The sequence below is a fragment of the Dipteris shenzhenensis genome, chromosome 6 (genome assembly GCF_047967505.1).
Source record: "Dipteris shenzhenensis isolate YYH24624 ecotype China chromosome 6, Dip_SZ_1.0, whole genome shotgun sequence".
NCBI lineage: Eukaryota > Viridiplantae > Streptophyta > Polypodiopsida > Gleicheniales > Dipteridaceae > Dipteris > Dipteris shenzhenensis.
The window spans coordinates 38,657,729-38,680,968 of NC_141601.1; the positions used below are offsets into that span (position 1 = coordinate 38,657,729).

Genomic DNA, 23,240 nt, shown 5'->3' on the forward strand with positions numbered 1-23,240 from the left:
CTAACAAGTACTTGAAATTGACATGACCATATCTCTTGTGCCATTTTGCAGATAGTGGCATCTGTTGTGGTTGAGCTGACATGGCATGCTTATCTAGTACTATAGCTAGCATTCTGTATAAGCATCCCTCCTTGACACCTTTTACTACTAACTGACATCTTTTGGATTTGTCTCTGATAGTGCATTCATCACCTTCGAAGATGACTTTGCAATTGTGTTTCGTCATTTGACCTACTGACAAAAGGTTCTTATTGAGCTTCGGAACATATAGCACATCTTTCAGTAATCCTTTTGTACCAGTGAAATTGTTCATAGGGATAACACCTGTCCCTTGAACTAGATTCGGTGTATTATCTGCTGTGTAGATGACATTTTTCTGTCCTTCTAATGGCTTCATTTCTATGAACCATTCCTGATGATTTGTCATGTGAGATGATGCACCGCTGTCGATGTACCAAGGATCCTATTCCACTTGGTCGACTTGATCGCTGTAATCCTCTTTAGGATTGAAATTAGTGTGTCTAGGTACACTGTATCAGTTTGATGCAATTTCTTGCTTGCAAGAAACATATTTCCATGTTCATTTGCAAAATGACTGTGACTAGAATGTCCACCACTATGATTTCCTCTGCCTCGATAATTCCCTCGACTACCGTGCTAGATTGACCGCCTTGGTCGTACTGCTTCTTGCGGCAATCTCTTTCATAGTGTCCAAACTTGTGACAGTAGTTGCACTAAATGTTTGACATGTTGGTCGATGCATTCCCTCGTCCTTGGAATGATTTCCTCTTTGCTGATTTTGATGTTGCTAAGGATGATCCTGATGTTGATGCTGATGCTGACTTTGATTTTGTTGCTGATGATGACCACTTTTCTGATATGATCTACCTCTGCCTTTGCCTCTGCCTCTGCTTCTGTGTGAAGCTGTGAATGCCTGATCATTAGAATGACCTTTTCGAGCTTGAATAGCTTGAGTTCTGAGTTCTTCACCAAGTAGAACTGACTGAAGTTTTTCCAGTGTCGGAATTTGCCGTTGGATGGTAATACTCTAGACTAGATTCTCGTATCCCTCTCCTAGTCCATTCAGAATGACTTGAACCATTTCTGCGGTGTTCATAGTCTCTCCTGCTGCTGTAAGTTGATTGTTGTAGTCTTTTATGCGGAGTACATAAGCATAACCAGTTTCACTGCTATTGCGAAAAGTTTGGTTGATCTGGTTTCTCAGGGTGAGAATTTTGGATGTGTTCTTGGACTTGTAGAGAGCTACAAACATATCCCATGCCTCTTTTTATGTGTTGACTGTGTTGAGCTATCCTAGCATTACATCTTGCACATTCTGCTTGATCAGGTGATAGGCATACTTGTCTTTCTTATCCCATTCAGCCTAAGCTCGAGCAATGGCAGGATCAAGGCCTTGTGGCTCGTTGGAGCCGCTCAGGTGTTGTTTAGTAATGCTCGTGGTGCTATTGACTGTCGTTGGAGGTCGGTTGCAGGAGGTCGGCAAAGGCTTTGGAGCCTTCGGCTATTGAGTCATGCTGGATATGTAGAGCGCGTTGGAGTTTCGCTTGCTTTGGGCCTAAGCGTGGCTGTTTCTTTTGTCGATGGAGGTGCCTGGCTCAGAGGATCAATCGTCTTGGGCTTTGAGGACCTTGTTATAGAAGCAGAAGCTCAAAGGTTCGAGCACTACAGTCGCCTAGAGCAGGGAGCCGCGAATGGTGGAGTGTAGCTGGCAATGGCGGCTATTGGAAGCCCATTATGGAAGCTCGACTATTGAAAGCCCGTTATGGTTGAAAGGGAGAAGTCATGAGGGAGCCGGATGAGTTGTTTACTGAAGTCAAAGGAGCCTCTTGCACTTGGAGTAGAATTCCTCCTCTCACAATTGGAATAGAGCTTATGGCTAGCTACCTTTCACACAACTCAGAGATTTAGTCTCTCTCGAAAGCTCTCTTTCCCAATCTCTCAATGGTCTCTACCTCTTTCCCTATCACTCAAATTTACAAAGGAAGAAGAGCACTCTCTCTCACAATAGATCTCTCAAGAAACAATGAATCGAATGGAAGGAGATTAACGAGAATCTCTCAATCTCTCTCATGGATGAAAATTTCTCTTAAATGGACGGAATTTTCTCTATGGAAGTGAACTCTCACAAGAACACTCGAGAACTCACAATCTCTCTCACACTCTCAAGGATCGCAATGCCTCAGCGGAAGGCAAGGGAGCTCTGATACCATGATAAAATATGAAGAGGGCAGAGGCAAGGGAGCTCTGATACCATGACAAAATATGACGAGGGCAGAGGAAAAGAGTGGAGATGAGGAGAGAGGGCACAGCTAGAGAGCACACCACAAATGACTAACTGTACACTAGATTTAGTTGAAAAATTAGAATATATACAAACCCATTTAGGATTAGGGTTAGGGGATCTAACCCTTTCCTTTATAGCACTCTATAAGGTTAGTGCTATGCACATATGATCACGTGATGGTGCTATGCACACATGATCACATGCTGTTGAGCATGAACTCTCAACACTTAGTCCTCCTCCAAGGAATCATCAACGAAAGGGTTATCATAGTTTGACTCTGGGACAAGGGATGTAGACATAGAGGCCTAACGGGCTTGTTTCTTTCCAAGAAACTTCTCGAAAGTTTGAGACAAATGCTTCTCCTTACGAGCTGGAGCGTCCTAGGTAGCCATGATACCTTAAACATGCTCCTCAATCCACTATGCTTCATCTATCCCTTCTTTGCAAGGCAAGGTCTTCCATAAATTTTTAGCACTAAGCTTTGCCCTGTATTTTGCTTGAGCCCTGCAATTGGCATACCTCTCTTCAACCGAAAATGAGCACTTTATAGAATGTTGTAGGTGGCGGGCGAGAAGCACATGATGCATCTTCACTTTTCTTGTCTTTTCATACTTGTTTATCTTCGGACCATGCTTCAAGCGTGGAATAGGAGACATGTTGTGTATAATTCGCCTATGGTTGTTAAACATCCCCAGAGCTGTAAACTTCTTGCATTGAAGTGAGCATTTTTTAACCAAGCAAACAAACCAATAGCACCCTTCATCCTTCACTCCACGCTTGAAATTTTTATCGGCCATGGCGGACGTTGTTGGCTAAGATAAACTCATACACATCTCCACACCAAATTCACATGGGTGTGTGATCTGTTATGGAAAAAAAAAAAGTTCTTAACGCAAAAATTATATTCACACATCATGCTATTACATGCAACATTGAGAGAGTGGCCAACAAAAGGTAAAAGAGATTGGGGATTTTAAAATTTTTGACATTTAAAAGAAAACCCCATGAATAACATAGACAAAGAGATTATATTCATAGAGTGCGTGATTACATTCATGAGTGCGTGATTACATTCATGAGTAAATCTCTCCCTCAGACTAAACAAACGGGTTAGCAGAGTGTTTACAATTTTGGCACCAATAGTAGGGTAAGCAGGCTGAGTTGCTTACTTAGTTGGAGGTGCGTGTTCTCCAAAAGCTTTCCTTTTGCTTGGATGTCGGGCCAGCGAGCCTTAGGAGCCATTGCTCAGCGAAGCTTGGAGCGAATGAAGGGTGAACCTTGGAGGTGGTGCAGCCAACGCGCACCTTGGAGGTCAAGCAGCCAGCGAACCTTGGAGCAAACGTTGGAGGTCAAGCAGCCAAGCGCACCTGGTAGGGAGGCCTCAGGCTGGATGCAGCTAGCTGGATAAGGGAGCGCAGCAACAGGGAGCAATGGAGCGCAGCAACAGTAGAGAGCGATGGATAAAGGAGCGCAGCAGCAGCGAGCGATGGAGCGCAATAGCAACAGGGAGCAATGGATAAGGGAGCGTAGCAGCAGGGATTTCGAAATCCCTGACGCCTGGCAGGTAAGCCTATGGCCAGGTTAAGAGCGCGGCCACGTGCAAGGCGATAGAGACGAATAATAACGGTTTAGGAGTTCAAAATCTGGCCACGTGCAAAAAATTGGAAGAGATCAAGCCCTGCCAAACACAGATCAAACCGGAGGTTTTGGAGGTGTCAAAAGTGCACGCTTGACACAGTACTATGCCTTGAACTCCACCCTGTTGAAGAACAACGGTATGGATGCTCAATGGAGGTGCCAAAACCCCCCGCCGTTGGACCTCCATACCTCTGTTGAGACTTTGTGGCTGGAAATCAAGGTAACGTACCGTCCATTTTGAAGCTTTATGGGCAGGTGTCATGTGCTCCTCATCTCTGCCTTGTTCTCTGCCAAACCGAGACCAGTGTGCTCGACCAGGCTCCCCTTGCTCCATCATTGTTTGATCACTGCTCTTTTGCATCTGGTCAGATCCGTTTCACAACTGTTTGCGATGTGTTTGGAGGTCTACCGCTGTTCAGATCCGTTATCAGCGGTTTAGAGGGCTACATGTGGCCGCGCTCTAAACGGGTGGAAGTCACCTTCAACCTTCTGTTGTGGCGACTCCGTTATCCTCAGGCCCGTTGACGGAAGGAGGGACCCTTGAACGAGCAGCTCCCACAAAAGACAAACTAAGGACGATGAGGATTATCTTGAGGCGCGGTTACTAAAGCTCTTGCATCGCGCAGTCAGAGGTCTCCACCTCCTCTTTTATTTTCACAGAAGGGTCATCACCTGGCAAGAAACAAGAATAGTTTGTGAGGTGACGATAATTGAAGGAAGTAGCTTACATGCACAGTTAGAAGTGCATGAACTCGTACCGATTATGTCTTCGTCGTTTGCATGAGTACTAGGTGATACGAAAGTGGGATCACAGAGCTTCTCCAATTCTATACAATGGAGAAATTTTCATCAGGATATAAAGTGAAACAAGGAAGGAAGGAAGATATCGCGCCACAATAAGAAACTGAGAAACACAAATACCCCTGTCAAAGGTCTTGCTATCACTTTCCATGAAATCGGTGGGAAGATCTCCATAGGAAGCCATTGCTACAATAACAAGCAGAATATACAGTTTGCAGAAGGCTGAAACCAAAATGATATGGATGACGGAAAGACATGCTGTGCTTATATAGGCACCCAGAGCAGTGGAACCGCCTACAAGCAAACACACAAATTTGGAAGCCTCTGCGAGTGAGTGGAGAAGTGGCGTCGTAAGGAGAGCAAGCTCAGCAGTTGGAAATCCGTTAACAATTGTTGCTGAGTTGCGCTCTTCACCCTCACCGCTTCAAATACAAACAGAATGTCTGATGTGTTGCTCTCTTCCACTGCCATGTACATTGTGATGCAACAAAAATGCAGTTTCTTACGGTCGTACACAGAGGTCACTACGCAAGGGGTGTGACCAAACGAGATCCATTGAAAGGTTCCATGCGAAAAGGAAGTAAACGAAAGTAGAGGAAGCGCAACGTAGATCATGCATTAGAGAGCCCCATGCAATCCGAGACAACCATATTGCCACATCCACGAGATGCCACATGAAATTGCGAATTAAAAACCACCAAACATTTAATTTTCCTTTCACCACACGGGAGGCCCTTCACTTAAGCCTACCCCTAGGGTAGCCAATAATAATAATAATAAAGGTTGACTTTAAGTGTTGTTGATCAAAGAAGGGATCATGGGACACAACATAAGGATGTCATCTATTATAAACCTAACGTAGCACGCCCAATCGAGTTGTATGCATGATGGCACATGCTCCAAAAGACAAAAGAGATAAGTTTGATGCCAAAATAAAGACATGTGTTATGATTGGTATGCAAAAGGAATAACAATACAATCTTCACAATTCAAGGACCTATAAATAATAAGATGTTTGCTTTCAAGATGTTGTGATTTGTGAGATGGTAGGGTATGCTACTTACTACCATGGCTTTGAATAGTTAGATTGTTGGAGAAGAATAGTGGAAGGAAGGCCAAGCATCCTTATGACAGACCTTGGCTAAAACCCATTATGTTGCATCCAAGAGGGTGATTGACTCACCCACTTTCGATGAGGCTTAAGATAGGGAAGATGGAATGTATCATATCTCAAAGATCTCTTGATTGATAGGTCAAAGTGGGATACTAAGAAGAGGGATAGAGGCCATGCATTTATGCATTGATAAGGCCATTCTAAGGCCTCAAGCAACTCCTTATTGTGAATGACACCTCCAAATAAGCTCATCATGCTCTTCAAAAGACCACTGTTGGGGAGCCAGGCCCAAATATCCTCCCAAGTTATCCTTACCTTGAAGGTGGGGACCGGACCTTCCCTGAACTATTTCCTATAAAAGGATGTAGCCATCTATAGGATTTCTTCAAGAAACCAAGTGTATATGATCCTTGTGGATCTAGACCCTATGGTCTAAAAACCTTGTGGCTCCCAAAGCTTTGGTGAAGCCACTCCTTTGCATGTCCCAATTACCAATACAAAATGAACCTAATCACTTTAATAGGCCATTGATGTCTGAAGGAAAAACTAAACTTTGAGTTGAGATTGTTGAGAGAACTCTAGCTCGCACCATAGACCCTACTACTAAAGAAGAAAGTAAGTTGCTCCCATGGGACCCTCTCCAATTGGAGACCATGTGCCCCCTAGATTCTCTTATGCAAACTCTAGGCATACATTTGACGATGGAGGAATGAAGTCAACTCTTTGCGAAATTTTCATGTTTGGACTAAAGAAGAGTTGAAGGTGGTATATCATGAGGAGAGGGATACCTAAAGGAGAAGTGATTCTAGATATTAGAGACACATTTTGACTTGTATTGATGAGGGATTATCAATAGCTTTTTCCATCAAATGAATTATTGAACTAGATCCCTGAGACTGTAAAGGAGAATGTAAATTGCTCCCATGAGACCCTCTCCAATTGAGGATCTTTGAGGAGGATGTGTCCCCTAGCTTATCTTATGCAAACTCTAGGCCAGGTCATACATCCGATAGGGACAAACGTAGCCAAATCTTTGGGATGATCTCATATTTGGACTAAAGACTAGCTAGAGGTGGTATAGCATGAGGAAAGGGATACGTGAAGGAGAAGTGATTCCAGATATATTTTCATTCATAGCAAACACATTTTGACTTCTATTGGTGATAGTTTTTTCCATCAAATAAATTATTGAATCAGATCCAAGAAACGGCAAAGATTGGGGATGAGCATATGTTGTGAGGTGGAACAACGAGGATTGAGAAGCACCAATATATCAAGCTATCATCTATAATTCAAGAGTCCACATCTCACAACAACCTATGAGCTGAAATGAAAAGGAACCCCTCTACTATTGTAGATAGAACTTTCAATATTCAAATACTAATCCAAAGGTCTCCACCTCATAAGTGCATCCACACAGCATGACCTCTCACAAAATCACGCTCATCAAAGACCTCAAGACCAACAATTGGCCTATTGAAAGGCAAACCCCTTGCTATGACCAACTATTAGGGACCACCATATCCTAACAGAAGTTGTGTTCTCTTGCATATGTGTACCACTAAGAACATGTGCTCCTCAAGCATAAGAACATTCATGAAGTTAACAAAGGCTCTTTATGAAACTTGTGCACATTCCAACGCACTTCTATCCAACTTAGGGTAGCAAACACGGCCACCGTGGAGCTCAATGCCTAATGGGAATATTCCAATCTAATAACCAAAAAGTGTTTTAAGAGTGAGTAATCCATGTCTGTGTACTACCATGCACAAGGCATCAACGATTCCACACTTAGCTTAGGAAATAATTCATCAACATGATATAGCTAGGGCATTGGCAAGACCAAATGGGGAGCGAATCTACTTCTAAAATAGTTTTATGGACATCCTGTGCACGAACTCTAACCTGATGGCAGCCATACTTAAGGTCAATCTTGCCAAAAATACAGCACCATACAATTCATTCATGACATCATCAATTCTTGCCATGGGATATCTATGCTTAACAGTAATATTGCTCGACCCTTGATAGTTGATAGCAACCAAGAAGTATCAGATTCCTTTTTCTTCGATGGCTAATGAGGCCATCTCCCATCTTGGGTGCAAGATTCAATACGTGCATGACGAAGAAGAAAAAACTTACCTGAAGTAGTTTGAACTTCCATAGTCAAGATCATAGGACCTTGAGGAAGATCCTCCTCACTTCCAAGAATATACAATCTGTCTAGTTCGAATTTGTAGATGTGCTTCTCACATAAGGTTTTCCTTGTCACTCTTCCCTCCATTATCATTACTTTCTCCCTCCTTTCCCCCCCCTTCGAGCTCCTTAGAATCCCCTAGTCTTTGTTCTTACTGCTTCCTCTGTCTCTCTCCAATAGTAGATTTTAATTTTCAAATTCAAGAAAGTGCTTTCAAATGGTGAACCTCCACATTTGACTAAAGGAGCCCAAATGGCAACTTCCTCATATCTTTATCTTCTAAATCACTTTATCACCAGAGGATAAAAAGTAAGATGAGCAAGTAGTTTAGGAGCTTATGTACAAGGTTGAGTGGGGTAGAGGGTATTCACCGGGGGAACGTGCGGGGTGGAGGGTATTCAATGTGTGGACACTTGACAAGTTATCAAGTTTGTGTGGGGCGTCTAGGGGTTCTTGCCTTAAATTGGGAAAAGATAGAGAGGATTCTTGTTGAGCATTAGCATGAGGTTTGGATGGAGAGAGACTATTTCTCCGACCTCGGTAGTGAGTAGGTTGTGTTATTTCTACTTTGTATTAGTTCAGACTAAATGATGTGAATTGGCTAAAATGGGGCTTTGTGGGCTCAAATCATCACACTTTTATTTTGCTTGGTGCACATTTCAATCAGGAAGGACATAGTATGGAATGTTCAAATATTCTTCAAGCCCGGAAAGAACAAATGAGTTATCATAGGCAAGATATTCGCAGCATCATTCCATTAGAATTTGCATTAGTTGGGTTAGTTTAGGCGATGTTGGAGTACGCACAAGACGAGTGTGAGGTTGATATAGGCTCTATAGAATTTTGTGAATGAAGTCTAAGTGCAAAGAGACAACTGTCATTGTTAACAAGCAAACAACTCAAACACTACCTCAACTTCCGTCAAACCACCACACACATCAGTGATCTTTTGGCAAACATATCAAAAACACCAATCAAGGACACAATCAAAGAAAATTAGATTTGCCTAAGAGTCAGAGAGAGAGATCAAAGGTGCAACGGCAACAACACTTGGAACAAAAACTAGGAGGGATTTGATTTTTGGATTCATTTGTGCCTCGGTGAAGAGAACTTTACCAATTGTGGTTCATATTCAGAGTCTTTTTATGAGTCGTCAAATTTCGAACAATTGTTTGCTTTATCGGCCAAACATCAATTCTAGAGTGCTTTTTGGTTTCTCAACCTTCATTGATTCAAAGTTGCAGTCCGTTTGATTTGTCGGCTTGAGATATCTTTGAATTGGTGCCATTTGCATGGAGAACAAAATCAAGAGGGGATATAGGGTGATGTGGTAGGCAAGACCCGACACCTTCCTTGCAACCTCTTTTGCATACAATCTAAACAAGCAAAGGATTCTGGAATTTGAAATGGTCTAGAACTTGTGGAATCCTTCACGACCTTATTTGTCAAGTGTTTTGAAGAATTCTTTCCTTTTGCTTCTTGTTTTCTTCCCTTAGGAGCACAAGGGGGTCAAACAACTCTTGCATGCATTAAAAGCGCATTGGGTTTAGGAGCCCACTTATCCGAGCTATTGCATGGCACAAGAAGCATTGTATCTTCAAAGATCAAACAACTCTTGCATGCATTAAAAGCGCATTACTTATCCGAGCTATTGCATGGCACAAGAAGCATTGTATCTTCAAAGGATTAGTAAAAATGATACTGTAGAGAGTGTGTCAACCCCTGCACGAGTAGAGTGGAGTGCTCGAGCCCAAATAAGACACTTATTGAATCCTTGATCATTGATGGATATGTGATTTAGTCTACAAAGTAGATCAAGGTCATCTTGGACAAGGGACCTTCCTTTCTTCCATTTCAAATTCAGCTTTGATTAGACCTTAGCTATTTTATTTTTTAAAATCACATTTATTCTGATTGCAGTTTGTTTCCCTGGTGTACCGGAAGCACACTTGGTTTTATTTTAGAGGGAATTTGTTTTTTAATTTTAGTAGACCAATCAAAATCAGAAAGGGAAAACCCTATAAATATGGAGAGCAATAATCAGGAGGAAATGAAAATTGAGGATGATACCTCGTGTGTGGCTCCTAGTGTTAGGACTTCAGCCAATACAAAAGGTACTGCACCCTAAGGCACAAGAATCTCCTCCGATTAGAAGGAGAAGGCAAGAAAATAAGGTTTGTATTTGGATGCCTTCAAACTCATTTATGGAATAGCTGTTCGAAAAATAAGAGCCGTCGCATGGCTGAATTAGAAACTGTTTATGTATTTTTGTTCCTAAAACCTTAAGAATGCACCTGATAATATCCTCTCTAAACGAGCAACAACGGAGTATTCATATTTTTCCATAAAAGAATTGACAAAGACGGATGGGGCAAACTGCAGGGCACAATGTCGTTGTTCTGTTTGACTCAGCATCAACACATAACGTTATTAATTCCAAAATGGTAAAAAGACTAAATTAAAAACCACTCCATTCGACTATATAGTCCAAATGGCAGATGGGAGGGAGTCCAACTGATGTGTTGGACCAAAGGGTTACACATTTGGAGCTATGCATCCAAGACTATGTGGAGAAACTGGATTTTGAAATTAGGGAGGAAGAGGCCGCACATAGAAGAGCAAAAGGGATGGACAGGAAAACCAGCAATTAGGGGAGGGATGAAGAGCCCATACACTAAGGATGGAACAACGAAAAAGGAATGGGATACAATACGGGAAGGGAGAGCATTATAAAAATTTCAGAATGCCAAAGTTTCATTGGACAAACAGAAATCGGTATTATCAGTTAGCATCGTACTGAAAAAAGTTAGTTTCAGTTTCGCAAATGGCATCTTCTTTGTATTCTGGTCATGCAATGCAAATCCATAATGAGAATTAAGGTTGATCTAAGAAGTGGTATCCCAAAGTTCTCTTATCAGAAGAGCTATCAGAAGTGATGGGGTCACGAAGGGTACTAGTAGCCCACATCAAAGTAGACAGCTATATTACTACTATTACAAAAGGCCACAGCTTACAAGGTTTACTATTATGAAAGTACTATCCCACACAACCAAGGAAAACACCAATTTAAAATAGACAGGATGCAGAAAATGTATAATACATTCAGAGGGCACATCTGAGTGACTATTCCACAATGCATGTAATATTTCTTGAATATATGTACAATTTCTCTACGGAATTATTTACAAATACAGCTTCTTTTTCAGCGGGGTAGGCATCCTTGATAAGTGACACTATTTTGAAGCCAATAGAGTTGCTATTGTCTCACCTCCAAAACTGGAGACAGAAACTGCAGGGACTCCACAGTGCTTCTTGATGTTCTAGTATTGTTCTTCCCAGTGAACCAAAGGGGTGAAAGTATCCACTGAACTTCTAATTGTGGCCGAGTGAGCTGTAATTCAGGAACCGATTTCTGCATATTTGCCCTCACTTCCTCTGCTATTTTTTTGGAAACAAATAGTGGTGCATGGCATCGTAAAGCCAAAGCAATGCCATCAGAAGGCCGTACATCAACACTTTTCCCATCTGAAATTGAAGATTGCATCATGGATGATTTTGTTGTTGGTGATAAAACTACTCGACTGTAAAAAATGTCACGCTGAAGGCTGGTAATGGCAACTCTATCAACCTGAACATCACAGGCAACACAAAAGAAATGTGAAATTTTATATGCAGGAGCAGAAAATAAGCTTTTGGCCTGAACAGCACTCCCCCAATGTAAGAAAGGAAACCAATTAAATGGAGGAAACACAAAGCAGTTATCTTGTCTGCTAGTGACAACTTGTTGTATTAAGATCTTTTCCAGACTTGGAAATCATGTTTTATCAAGATCTTTTCCAGCCTTACCTTCCAACCAACGGCAGCAAGACTTGAGCCCCAAGCCTCGTGAGTAACTGGCCTAAGGGAAACACGTTCCTGAGCAGCTGTTAACACAGCCATGGCTTCAGCTGCACCAACAACCATTTGCAAAGGTTTTTCATACCCATCAATCCTGGAGCAATTCAAACAAGGTACAATCCCCCTTACTCATAAGAATGGATGGGAAGAGATCAATAGATTTGACTTGGCACAAAGCTCAAAAGAAGAAAAAATCAAATTGCAAAACAACTTTCTTTCCTTCTGCAAAAAAATAAATTCTATTAAGTATGACCAAAATACGGAAATCCAGGATCATCTTCTGTGAGAACCTCATACAGAAATCATGCAGAAAAGAAATGAGGTTCTTGCAACCAATATAGAGAATGGAAGTGCCACAAGGGGATTGTGGGACTATGCATGAAGAATAATCCATGGTTCCATTCCTTGATAAAAGATGCCCTCCTGGCCTCCGCGGTACAACAGAAACCTTGAATTCTGCGCCAAGTTGCCATGCCTGCCAAATAATACAGAGATATTGCAAAATAAAGGTTTGAGTGTCATCTAGAGTCCCTATACATTTAGACCACCGTGGGAGATAACCACATAGCACCTCACCCAGTGGATAAGGCCACGTCAACACGCCATGTCATCATGTACATGGACAAGGAAATGCTATACCACATCCTCTAGGCCTCTCATGGGATTGACGTCTGATGATCCCGTGAGGGTCCTAGCTTGTGGTCTGATGTTTAAAAATTCGTCGTCTTCTTCTTCTACAACCCCAAATGCAATATTGGATGGACTTTGTTGCTGTGAAACATTGTGGGCATCAGGGATCTGCACCAAATGTCTGTCTTTAGCGCGGTTGACTGGGAGTCCGCCCTGCCGGAAGAGCTAAAAGAACATGGAAATTCGCCTCTTCTAGTAGGATCTACACAGCCATCTCTAGAATGGGCGAGGCGATGCCAAAGCTCTCCTAGTGTGCTTTCTAAGTAGGTATCCCTCTAAGCTTTGTATCTGGTGCTGTAAGCGTGAGCTGAATACCCACGATGAATTAGTTCTGGGCCAATTCGTAAGTAAATTCCTTTTGGCACATAGTTCTCCAATCTTAGTAAAGAAGTCCAGTTTGGCTGACCAACTTGATTACCAAATTAAACCTAAATTTGCAAAGCGTGCAGGTTCAGATGCTTTCCAATGGAGGCACCCAATCGACCATAGCAAATCTTGCATAATTCAATTTGGGTGAGGGAACATACTTCTTGCTATCTACATCCAAGTAAAGAGTGCTCAAGACGCAGGGCAGAAAATTAGTCATCCCACTAGATGATAATGTATGCATTCATGTAATCAGAATGAGGATCCTCTAACTGTTGCAGGTGATCACCAAGTGTAAGACCTATCACACAAAGTCTCTCACATACGTGTGTATCAATACATGTGTAAAATAAAAATGATAGAAAATAAAAGTATTACCAAGGTAATCCAATGCAAATAACTATAGGGTTTTTCATTCTCCAACATCCAATTGTAGGCAAGGAATACACTAGCAATTCTTGAATCCATATCCCTAACTAGATATGATACCTTACTCTCGCCTTCAAGCATCTCGCCATCCACAGCTTTGGAGATAAATACATATCTTGCAAATAATTGATAATGCTATCTTGCAAACAATTGATAATGCTATGATGGGGTTACTTTCTAGGCACCAAATCTCAACGAAGCTCAAGATTGGGCCAAGGTAAAGCTACTCCACAATAACCATGTAGTTCCACATCAAATCATGTAGACAAATTCTGGAGCATCACCGTTGTAGTTGGACATAGTTTCTTCCCAGCTCGCCGAGACACAAGATGGTTCATGAGGATGGACAACTTGTCCCTAATATAGTGCATTCTCGATCCCAAACCATGCACCTGGCTCAATCTTCAATGCCTTCGAAACCTTAACTCAGTTCCCACGATCAAAACACACCTCCCTTGGAATTTGCACTTAAGGGAACAAGGCCAAGACTGGCTAGGAACCAAATCGCTCCAAGGGAAGTCAATTTGCAGCACTCAAGAACAAATCGCACTTGAAGGAGGGATCCATTTGGAAGCCCGAGACTCTAAACTGTGAGCAAAGAAACAATTCGTTGTAGGGAGAGAATGAGGGAGTAGAGGGGAGAGAGAGAAAACATAGCACTCGGGGCTAGAAAGAAGGGCTGCCCCCCCCCCCCCAAAAAAAGGTTTTTATGGCAATAGAATAACTTTGTATAACTGGCTCACAGAGGGAGCATGAAGCTAAGTACAATTCTCAATACTACCTGGAGCTCAAGGGATCTTCTTTGATAGACTAGGCCTAGCTTGTGCTTTTCCAAAAGGTAAACCTACTTTCTAGCCTAGAATAGGCTACTTTTTACAAAAGCTAGCTTTAACTTCTTTTCTCTATAAAGAAAATGCTCTTCTCCAGTGGGACACTTTTTATGGGCTTTTGACTCTAGTGGGCCCTCCATGAAGTGAGGCACCACTTATTCTTGTGCTTTGGCTCTTGTGGGGCCTACTTTTTGGCAATTGGTTTGGGCTTTTTTGCACTCTTCTTGGTCCAACACATTCAATCAACATTTTCCAGCACTTCATCAAATTAGAGGTTAGTCAAATGCACTAATTCTAGTTCTTGGACTAATCCTAGTCCCTTGTGGGTGTCCCCATAGTTCTCTTTTACCAGTGCAAAGCAAAGTAAATAAAACTTATTATAGTTAACCAAAGTCGACTTTCTTTGACGGAAGTCAATATAATAAAGATTTCTCCTTATTTCTTGGGAGAAGTACCCATTAGGGACATCTCCTCGGATTCTAATTAGTTGCCCTCAACTGAAAAGCTTCTTGATACAATTGTAAAACTTGACAATACTCCGAAAAGAACTCCTCAGCTACCCACTTGGCATCAAGTGCCAAATAGTTCTTGAACTTGACAAGGTACCTGCGGGCAACCTTGGCTATGGGTCCTTTCTTCTCCAAGTGATATACAATTTGTTCTGATTGGAGGATCTCCTCCATCTCTTTCACCTCTGGTGGCTCTTCTTGAATTGGTTCTGTGGGTTTTGGTCCTTGGTACTTCTTTAGAACACTCACATGAAAAGCATTGTGAATCTTCCAAGTCTCTGGTAGCTCTAGTCGATATGCGACTTCATTTATGGGCTCACTAACTCAGAATGGCCCATAGTATCTAGGAGACATTTTCTTTTCCTTTCATCTTTGTAAGTCTCGCTTTCTTGAACTTAAGAAGTACCCAATCTCCTTCTTGGAGGTTCATCTCCCTCCTATGCTTATCTGCAGCTTTCTTTTGCTTTTGATTTGACCTTTCTATTGCTGTCCAAACCAAAGAGAAGGTTGTATCGAGGTCTCGAACATATTGGTCATCAGCAAATATCTGATCCTTGGTTTGTAGAATAGGTGGTGAAACCACCTTCCCATATATTACTTCAAAAGGGGCTTTTCCTGTAGAGTTGTGCGTGGTGTTATTGTATGCAAATTCCACTAGTTGAAGGTACTTTTCCCACTCAAATTTCTATTCAGACACATAATGTAACCCAGACCAGATGAAATCACAATTCACTTTGGTTCCGTGGGACAGTTCGCAATCAACGCGGGACTCTTCTAAAGCAAATCGCGATATTGATGATCATCTTTCATGAGAAATCCTTCTTTCAGTGTATACTGGCTGGATGATACTCTCTACTGAATATTTCTCATGGTCTCTCCGAAATCTGGATCTTGTAAATAAAGCTCTTTCATGGCCTCCAAGTCCCGGTGATATGCTATGGTGACATTATTCACTTTAGGCCTTCTAGATAAAGCATCCACAACTCTGTTCCGAGCTCCTGGAGTATAAACAATCTGAAAATGAAACATGGACAGAAAATTTGCCCACTTCATTTGCTTTTCAGAGATCTTGGTCTGAGTCCCTTCCTTGGAAATAATGTCTCCAAGATAATGAATCTCATCAAGAAAGAATTCACTCTTTTTGGCATTAATAAAAAGCTTATGATTTCTGAGTTCTTGAAACACAGTAGCCGAGTGTTCTTTGTGCTCTTCTCCTGTCTTAGAAAAGACCAAAATATCATCAAAGGAAGTGCCTGTAGGATCTGAAAACTCTGTCCATCATACGATTGAAAGTGGTTGGTGCATTGGTAAGACCAAAAGGCATCACCAAAAACTCATAAAGTCCAAAAGTGGTCCGAAAAGCTGTCTTATGGACATCTTGTGGGTGGAACCTTATCTGATGATATCCACTTTTTAAGTCAATACGACTGAAAATCGTGGCCCCTTTCAATCTGTCCAAAATATCACCTACGCGAGGATTGGAAACATGTTCTTGACTGTCATTTTATTAAGAGCTCTATAATCCACACACATACGATAAGAGCCATCCTTCTTTTGAACTAAGAGCACGGGGGTGAGGAACTGGGCTTGATAAGTCCTTTGGAGAGCAAATCTTGTACCTGTGCGAGGCTGTGCCATAATTTCTTTAGCCTGGGCTGCGCTCACACGATAAGGCGGCCGATTCGGGGGCTCACTTACTTTACCCCCATGTGAGGCAAAGTTTTTGGTTTCCTGGTTCTGTGGTTCCGCCCAACATATCTGGGACTCCTCCCGCCACAAGCTTTGGCGGTTCTCTTGGTGTTTTCTGCTCCCTTGGACCCACAGGCCTTTCGAGGCACTGGGCAGCCACATGCCCTTTTTTTTCCACAATGAAAACACTTACCCTCCTTTCGGAAGGTTTCAATCTGTTCTGGAGTAAACTTTGACTTCCCTTTGAAAGGCTCCTCCGCTTCTGAGGCTGAAATCTCTGTGAAACTTGGGTTGGTGCCACAACCCTCTTGCTAGTATCCACACCCTTCCTTTTTTCTGCCATCGTGTGAACGAGGTCTTCCCTTAACAGTTCAACCACATAAGTTGAATGCATCAAATCTCGAAGCTTCATTTTCTTTTAATCAATGCTTACTTGAGTTCCTATGTTGGGAAGCAATCCCACTCGATACTTCCTAAGCTTCGTCTTTTCTTTGAAGGGTGTGATATGAAGATAAGCTGTCCAAAATTTTTGATTATATGTCTCCATGGTGTCAGAGACTGCCATGCACACACTTCCCAGGTTGTATGAACATCATCAAAGAAATTCTTGGGCAAAAATTGCTCACAAAACTGCTTCTTAAAGTCTTTCCATGTCTTTGGAGTCTCTTCCGCAACTAGAAGAGCTCCCCACCAAGCACTGGCACTGTTTGTCAGGTGAAGACTTACAATCTTTAACTCGTACTTCTCGCCATAGTGCCCTGTTTTGAAGGCTATATCAAACTGACGAATGAATTGCAAAGCATTTTGAGTGGCTCCATACTTTCCATTAAAAGTAGAGAACTTGACCGACTTACCACCTCCCTTGAAGTCTCTGCTTCGAGATCTGGATCTCCTTCTTCTGCGCCTATGACAAGAGCATCCCTACGATAGAGAAGAAGATAAGGAAGAGGAAGAAGAAAAAGAAGAAGAAGAAGAACTAGAAGAGGATGGGCTTGAGCTTGGAGATCTACTTCCATGCTTTCGGCTTCATCTCCCGTGAGGCTTCGAGCTCCTCCCTCTTTTTCTTGAAGTATGACGCTTTTGGTACAATGTAGGACTCTGGGAACACTTCCTTGAAGTATATGAATGCACAGAGAGGTCTTTTGATGGAGAAGTAAGAGAAAGCTCTTGATCTCCTTTTTCTTTTGGTGATATTGAAACTTGCTTGGTCATCATCTCCTCAAATAGATGCTGAAATCGAGGCTTTCGCTTCAGAGACTGAAACTCCCTGATCTTTGCTGTCACAAATCCTTCACTAAGGTTGTCTTCAGATCCCTTAGAATGCTTCTTACTGGATTGTCTAAAGGCTGAGCTGGGCCTTATGGCAGCGGAACTCCCGTGCTCCGAAACCATGATGTGGGAGATGGAGAATTTAACCCACCGAATCGACTTGACTAGGCCTAAAGCAATCATCTGCAAAGCCCCTACTCCTTTCAAGGAGGTAAACGCTTACGGGTGAAGACGGGAGCCGACCCGATGCGCAATGAAGTATGGGTCGGTGTGGCTCTTGGTTGTATGGTTCAACCACTAGTCCGGAGTATGGCCCAAAAAACAGAATAATATAATATGTGAATTCTATTCCTGCGTCTACAAGGCGTCTGAATATGTGCGAATATGCGAACTCTGTTTGCTTGCACAATCCCACGCACTTAGCCTCTGTCCGCAAGCCCACTGAGTGCCGTCGTCGTGCAAAAGCCTTTACCAAGGTCTCCCGATATGCGCATGTCGGACATCTTTATCGAGGTTTGTGGACTGTTTCTACCAAGGAAAGTAGCAAAACCGCACTCTAATACCACTGTAACCCCGATTGGATGAAATCGCAATTCACTTTGGCTCCATGGGACAGTTCACAATCAACGCGGGACTCTTCTTAAGCAAATCGCGGTACCTGAGGCAAGATGCCTAGCGTTGGAAATTCCGTACACTCCTAGGGAAACGTGATGAAACAGTAGAAATCGGATTGGGCATGTTATGTCGAAGATTTATGCGGCAGCACTTGACACTCGTGTTACCCGAGAGGTGAAGTGTGATGGATTCAAAGTGATGGGGCACGTAGGCTTTCGGGCAGATCATGCTACACGAGACCACATCTTTACACTAAGAGTTGTCATTGCGGAGGCTCAAGCACAAAATCATAGAGTTTATTATTGCCTTGTGGACATTCGCAAAGCCTTTGACACTGTACCATCAGCCCGACCATTTAGACAACTACTTGATCTAGGATACAGTCAAGACATCGTTTCGTTACTTTATTAGGCAGAGTCAAGACTTTGATGGAGTGGACAGAGAAGATCATAAGCATGATTGGGGTTAAACAAGGTTGTCCATTATCATCGACCTTGTATCAGTGAGCTCGAGCCCTTCATCACGACTCTGCCTTGATTTCAGTGACTCATTTTCCTCTTGAAGCTTTTGGAGGTGTTCTTGTAATTCATGTATAAGGAGTGCAAGTTCCCCCCTAGCTGGCTCCTTGATCGCGATTCTACTATAAACAGATGGCGTGGTCCTACTCTCTGTTAGCACCTATGTGTTGGGAGTGTAGGGTGACACCTTAGGTGTAGGCCCGGGGCACTTTTTACTCCAACTAGTGGAGGTTTTTTCCCTCGAGCTTGGCAGGCACACTTCCATGTGACCTGCAGGGTGTGCTTAGTAAGCACAACCCTATCCATGTATATGATGTGACTTTAGTCACATCTTCTCTATCATTCATTCCAATCATTGCTATTGCACTTGCTTACTCCTTGTGTGTCTTGTCTCTGCACCAACAAATGGTATCAGAGCATTCTCTGTGACGTGACATCCTAACGTGCAGCCACCATCTTCCAGCCGCCATCCCCCCATCGCCTACTCGTGGTGTAGCTGATATCGTGGAGTAGCCTGTTGCTGTTCGAGAGGAGCACTCTGTTGTTGTTCGTGTTCTGCCGCCCTGCGCCGTGGAGCTAGTCGTGGAGAGCTGCTGCCGTATCTGCTCTGCCCTGGTCGCTGAGTGCTGCTACCTACACCTGGCCGTCGCCCCTATGCGTGGAGCTGCTCCAGCCTAGTGGACGTGCTGTCCATCAAGCTCAGGCTCCCGCTCAAGCCCGTGGACGTGAGCCTGCTGCAGGCCCCCGCTTTGGCCCGTGGACGTGAACCTGCCTATGGTGGCCGACGCCTGCTCGTGCAAGCTGTTGCTGCCTTGCGCCGTCGCCCTGCTCGTGCAAGCCACTGCTGCCTTGCACCGTCGCCCTGCCTGTGGAGGCCGTCGCCTAGCTCGTGGAGAGTTGCTACTGATAGCTGCTGCCATCATCCTACGTGGAGCTAACGCTTCATCTTCCAGCCTCTCCAGCCTAGTGGTCGTACTGCCCACCGACTAGCTCAGGCCCCCGTTGCACGTAACTTGCGCCTACCCAAGACCTGCGCCGTGTTGCTGTTCGTGACGTGCAGCTTGTTGCCGTTCTTGAGGTGCGGCCTGCTCCTATTGAGGTGCGGCTGGATCTGGTGCGGGTAGCCCTGTGCTACTGTGGAGTGGCCTGCTTCTAAGGAGCGGCCGGAGGTGGTGAACACAAGCATCGTCTTGACCCTGTGAGGCTTATTTTTGTGCGGCCCTGCGACTCAGCCAGTACTCGTGCTGTCCTGTTTTGGTGCGGGCAGCCTTCTATCCACGTCCTGTTACTGGTTTGTAGCATCTTGCTTGACGTGCTGGTGGTTTTGGCCCGTGTGCCTCGGGGTATTTCTTTATTTTTAGGTACACAATCATTCAGGGCAGAATCAGAGGGATTTTTGCATTTTGGGAAAATTCTGTGCAATTGCAATGGTAGAAAGGGATGTTTTTGGATTGCTCTCTGTAGAAGATAGTTGGATGGCACCAACTATCCTCTCTCGTCGCACATGATGCGACATGTGCTTGTGGCCAAAGGCTTTTGGGGCATTGTGGATGGCACTCAGTTGCGTCCACATGCACCAACAACCGCTCCTTCACCCAGTTCAGAGGGTGAGTCATCTCGGATTACAGAGATATCACATGCACCTACTCTAGAGCAGAGTCGATGGGATGGCCGAGATGCCAATGCACATGCCTTGATTGCATTATCTGTTAAAAGAAGCATTATTCCTCACATCCGGTCATGCAAAACAGCAAGGGCAGCTTGGGAAAGTTTGGCAAACTTGTACCAAGTCAAGAATGAAGCTCGTGTGGCATACTTGAAGAAGAAATTGGAGACTCTTCCTATGCTTGATGGTGATTCCATGGATGATTATCTCACGAAGGTAAAGGATTTACGGGAGCAATTAGCATCTGTGAATGAGATTATTCCTAATGCCTCGTTGGTTTCTACAGTGTTGCAGGCCATCCCCGACACGTATCAGAATGTGTCCACTACTATGCGGCTTATGATGAAGGGTAATCCCAATTCAATTACCTTCGATGAGCTTGTTTCTGTACTCTTGCAAGAGGAGCAGTCCAGACATAATAGGACCGTGATGCGTGTGGCTCATCAGGCTTTTATTGCCAGCCAGAAAGGCAAAGGTAAGCCTAGTTTTAGGGGGGCAGCAAGCCCAAGAAAGATGCAGGCCAGCCATCTGGAAAGTATGAAAAAGAGGGTGATAAACCCAAGAAAAAGGGGAAGTGCAACTATTGCAAGAAGCCAGGACATTACATTAATGAATGTCGCAAGAGGCTTGAGAAGGAAAAGAGCAAAGAGGCCAGCATGGCAGTGACGGATAATGTCCCCAAGTCGGATAACAAAGAGGCTGCAAATTACACTTATACATCCTCCCATGATGGGGAATGGGCATCTACACTGTTATGCAGTTACAATCCGTCTGTTTATGATGCATGCCTATCTGTGAGTGACGCCAATGTATGGTATTTTGACAGTGGTGCTAGCAAGCACATTACCTCACAGAAGGATTTGTTTACATCTTATGCAGCTGGTTCTCATGGAGGCACGGTGACATGTGCCAACAACTCCTCCCATCCTGTGTAAGGAGTGGGAAAGATTGTACTTACCGCAGCAAATGGTAGTGCATTTACACTCTTTGATGTGCTATGGGTGCCTGGTATCAAAAAGAATTTGCTTTCAGTTTCAGCCATTGCCCGTGGTGGCTTAATGGTGAAGTTTTTGGATGACAGATGCACCGTACATGACATTAGTGATGGTGATACAATTGTGGCTTCTGAACTTTATGCCATGGTCTTTACAGACTTGATCACTATGAGAGTGCTTTGCATGATGCTTTATTCACCACCACCCCATCACAGTTGGCAAATGCTGAATTATGGCATGCTCGATTTGGCCATCTCAATTTCAGAAGTTTGCTGCGTTTACACAACCATGAAATGGTGTCCGAGATGCCACACATACATACTCCGACTCGCCATGTATGCGAGGGATGTATCTTGGGGAAGATGCATCGCACACCGATTCCCAAAGATGGGACTGTCAGAGCTGTCCGGAGATTACAGCTTATACACAGTGATGTTTGTGGTCCTATGAGGACTCCATCTATTGGGGGATATCTGTATTTTGTCACTTTCATTGATGATTTCTCTCGTTTCACGTGGCTCTACCCATTGAAGGAGAAGTCAGAGGTGTTTACAAAATTCAGACATTTTATTACTCAGGCTGAGAATTATGCCTAAGAAAAAGTGGGGACACTTCACACTGATCGAGGGGGGGAATACATGTCCAAGGAATTTCATGCATATCTTGCAGAGAGAGGCATCATCCATCAGTGTACCACTCCATACACCCCAGAGCAAAATGGGCTGGCTGAAAGGAAAAACAGGTCGGAAATGGAGATGGGTAGATGTATGCTCAAAGGCAAAGGTTTGCCAAACAGGTTCTGGATGGAAGCTCTCATGTGTGCAAATTATGTGCTTAACAGATGTCCCACAAAGGCCTTACAAAATCTCACCCCGTATGAGGCATGGCATGGTAGAAAGCCTTCTGTTGCTCATCTCAGAGTATTTGATTGCTTGGCCTATGCACATGTGCCACAGCAACATCGTATGATAAGGCTCTCAAATGCATTTTCGTGGGGTACAGTGTTGAAAGCAAAGGGTATCGGCTGTATCATCCATCCAGCAGGAGGATTATTACAAGCAGAGATGTCATTTTTGCTGAGGATTCCACTCAGCCATTGCTGTCCTGTCAAAAACAGCCTGATGTCTACTCCAGGGATGTGTTTGAACAAATGCTGCCCATGACAACTGAAGGTCCCTCATTTTCAGAACATTCCAGTTTGATTCCCCATGCTGTTACGCAGGCCGGTACAGCACCTAATAGCCTATTGTGGCTGAACCACATATGCCTATGGATGAGGCAAATATTGACCAGGCGGTTGATGAGGAAATGACAGCCATTCAGTCATCCAAACGACAGCCATTCAGTCATCCAAACGGGTGCCCAGGTGGCTGATTGAAACATTACGGGACAGCAGGTTACATACTCCTTTACCTGCGAGGACTCGTGCAAAATCTCATCATGCATCTGGGTTGTTTACTGATTATGCCTTTCAGAGCACATGCAGTGTAGAAAAACCTCTGACATTTGAGGATGCTGCAGAGGACAGTAATTGGATGGCAGCCATGCATTCAGAATATGATTCTATCATGCAAAATGAAACATGGCACTTGGCTGAATTGCCTCCAGGCAAAAAGGCCATTGGTACTAAGTGGGTTTACAAGATTAAGCGGAAGGCTGATGGTTCAGTACACCGCTTCAAAACAAGACTCGTTGCGAAAGGGTATGCTCAG

The 23,240-nt window shown here is 43.6% G+C and overlaps 1 protein-coding gene across 2 annotated transcripts in view; it reads right to left on the minus strand.

Annotated features, from left to right (window-relative positions):
• Positions 1 to 11,064: 11,064 nt before the first annotated feature.
• Positions 11,065 to 23,240, minus strand: part of LOC147901151 (uncharacterized) — a 58,469-nt gene continuing 46,293 nt past the window's right edge. For both annotated transcript variants that reach the window (XM_087376244.1, XM_087376243.1), the window contains exons 4-5: positions 11,902 to 12,046; positions 11,065 to 11,683 (exon numbers count right to left, since the gene is read on the minus strand). In XM_087376244.1, the coding sequence (XP_087232370.1) occupies positions 11,312 to 11,683; positions 11,902 to 12,046 (517 nt within the window). In that variant the 3' untranslated portion in view covers positions 11,065 to 11,311. The remainder of the gene's footprint in view (positions 11,684 to 11,901; positions 12,047 to 23,240) is intronic.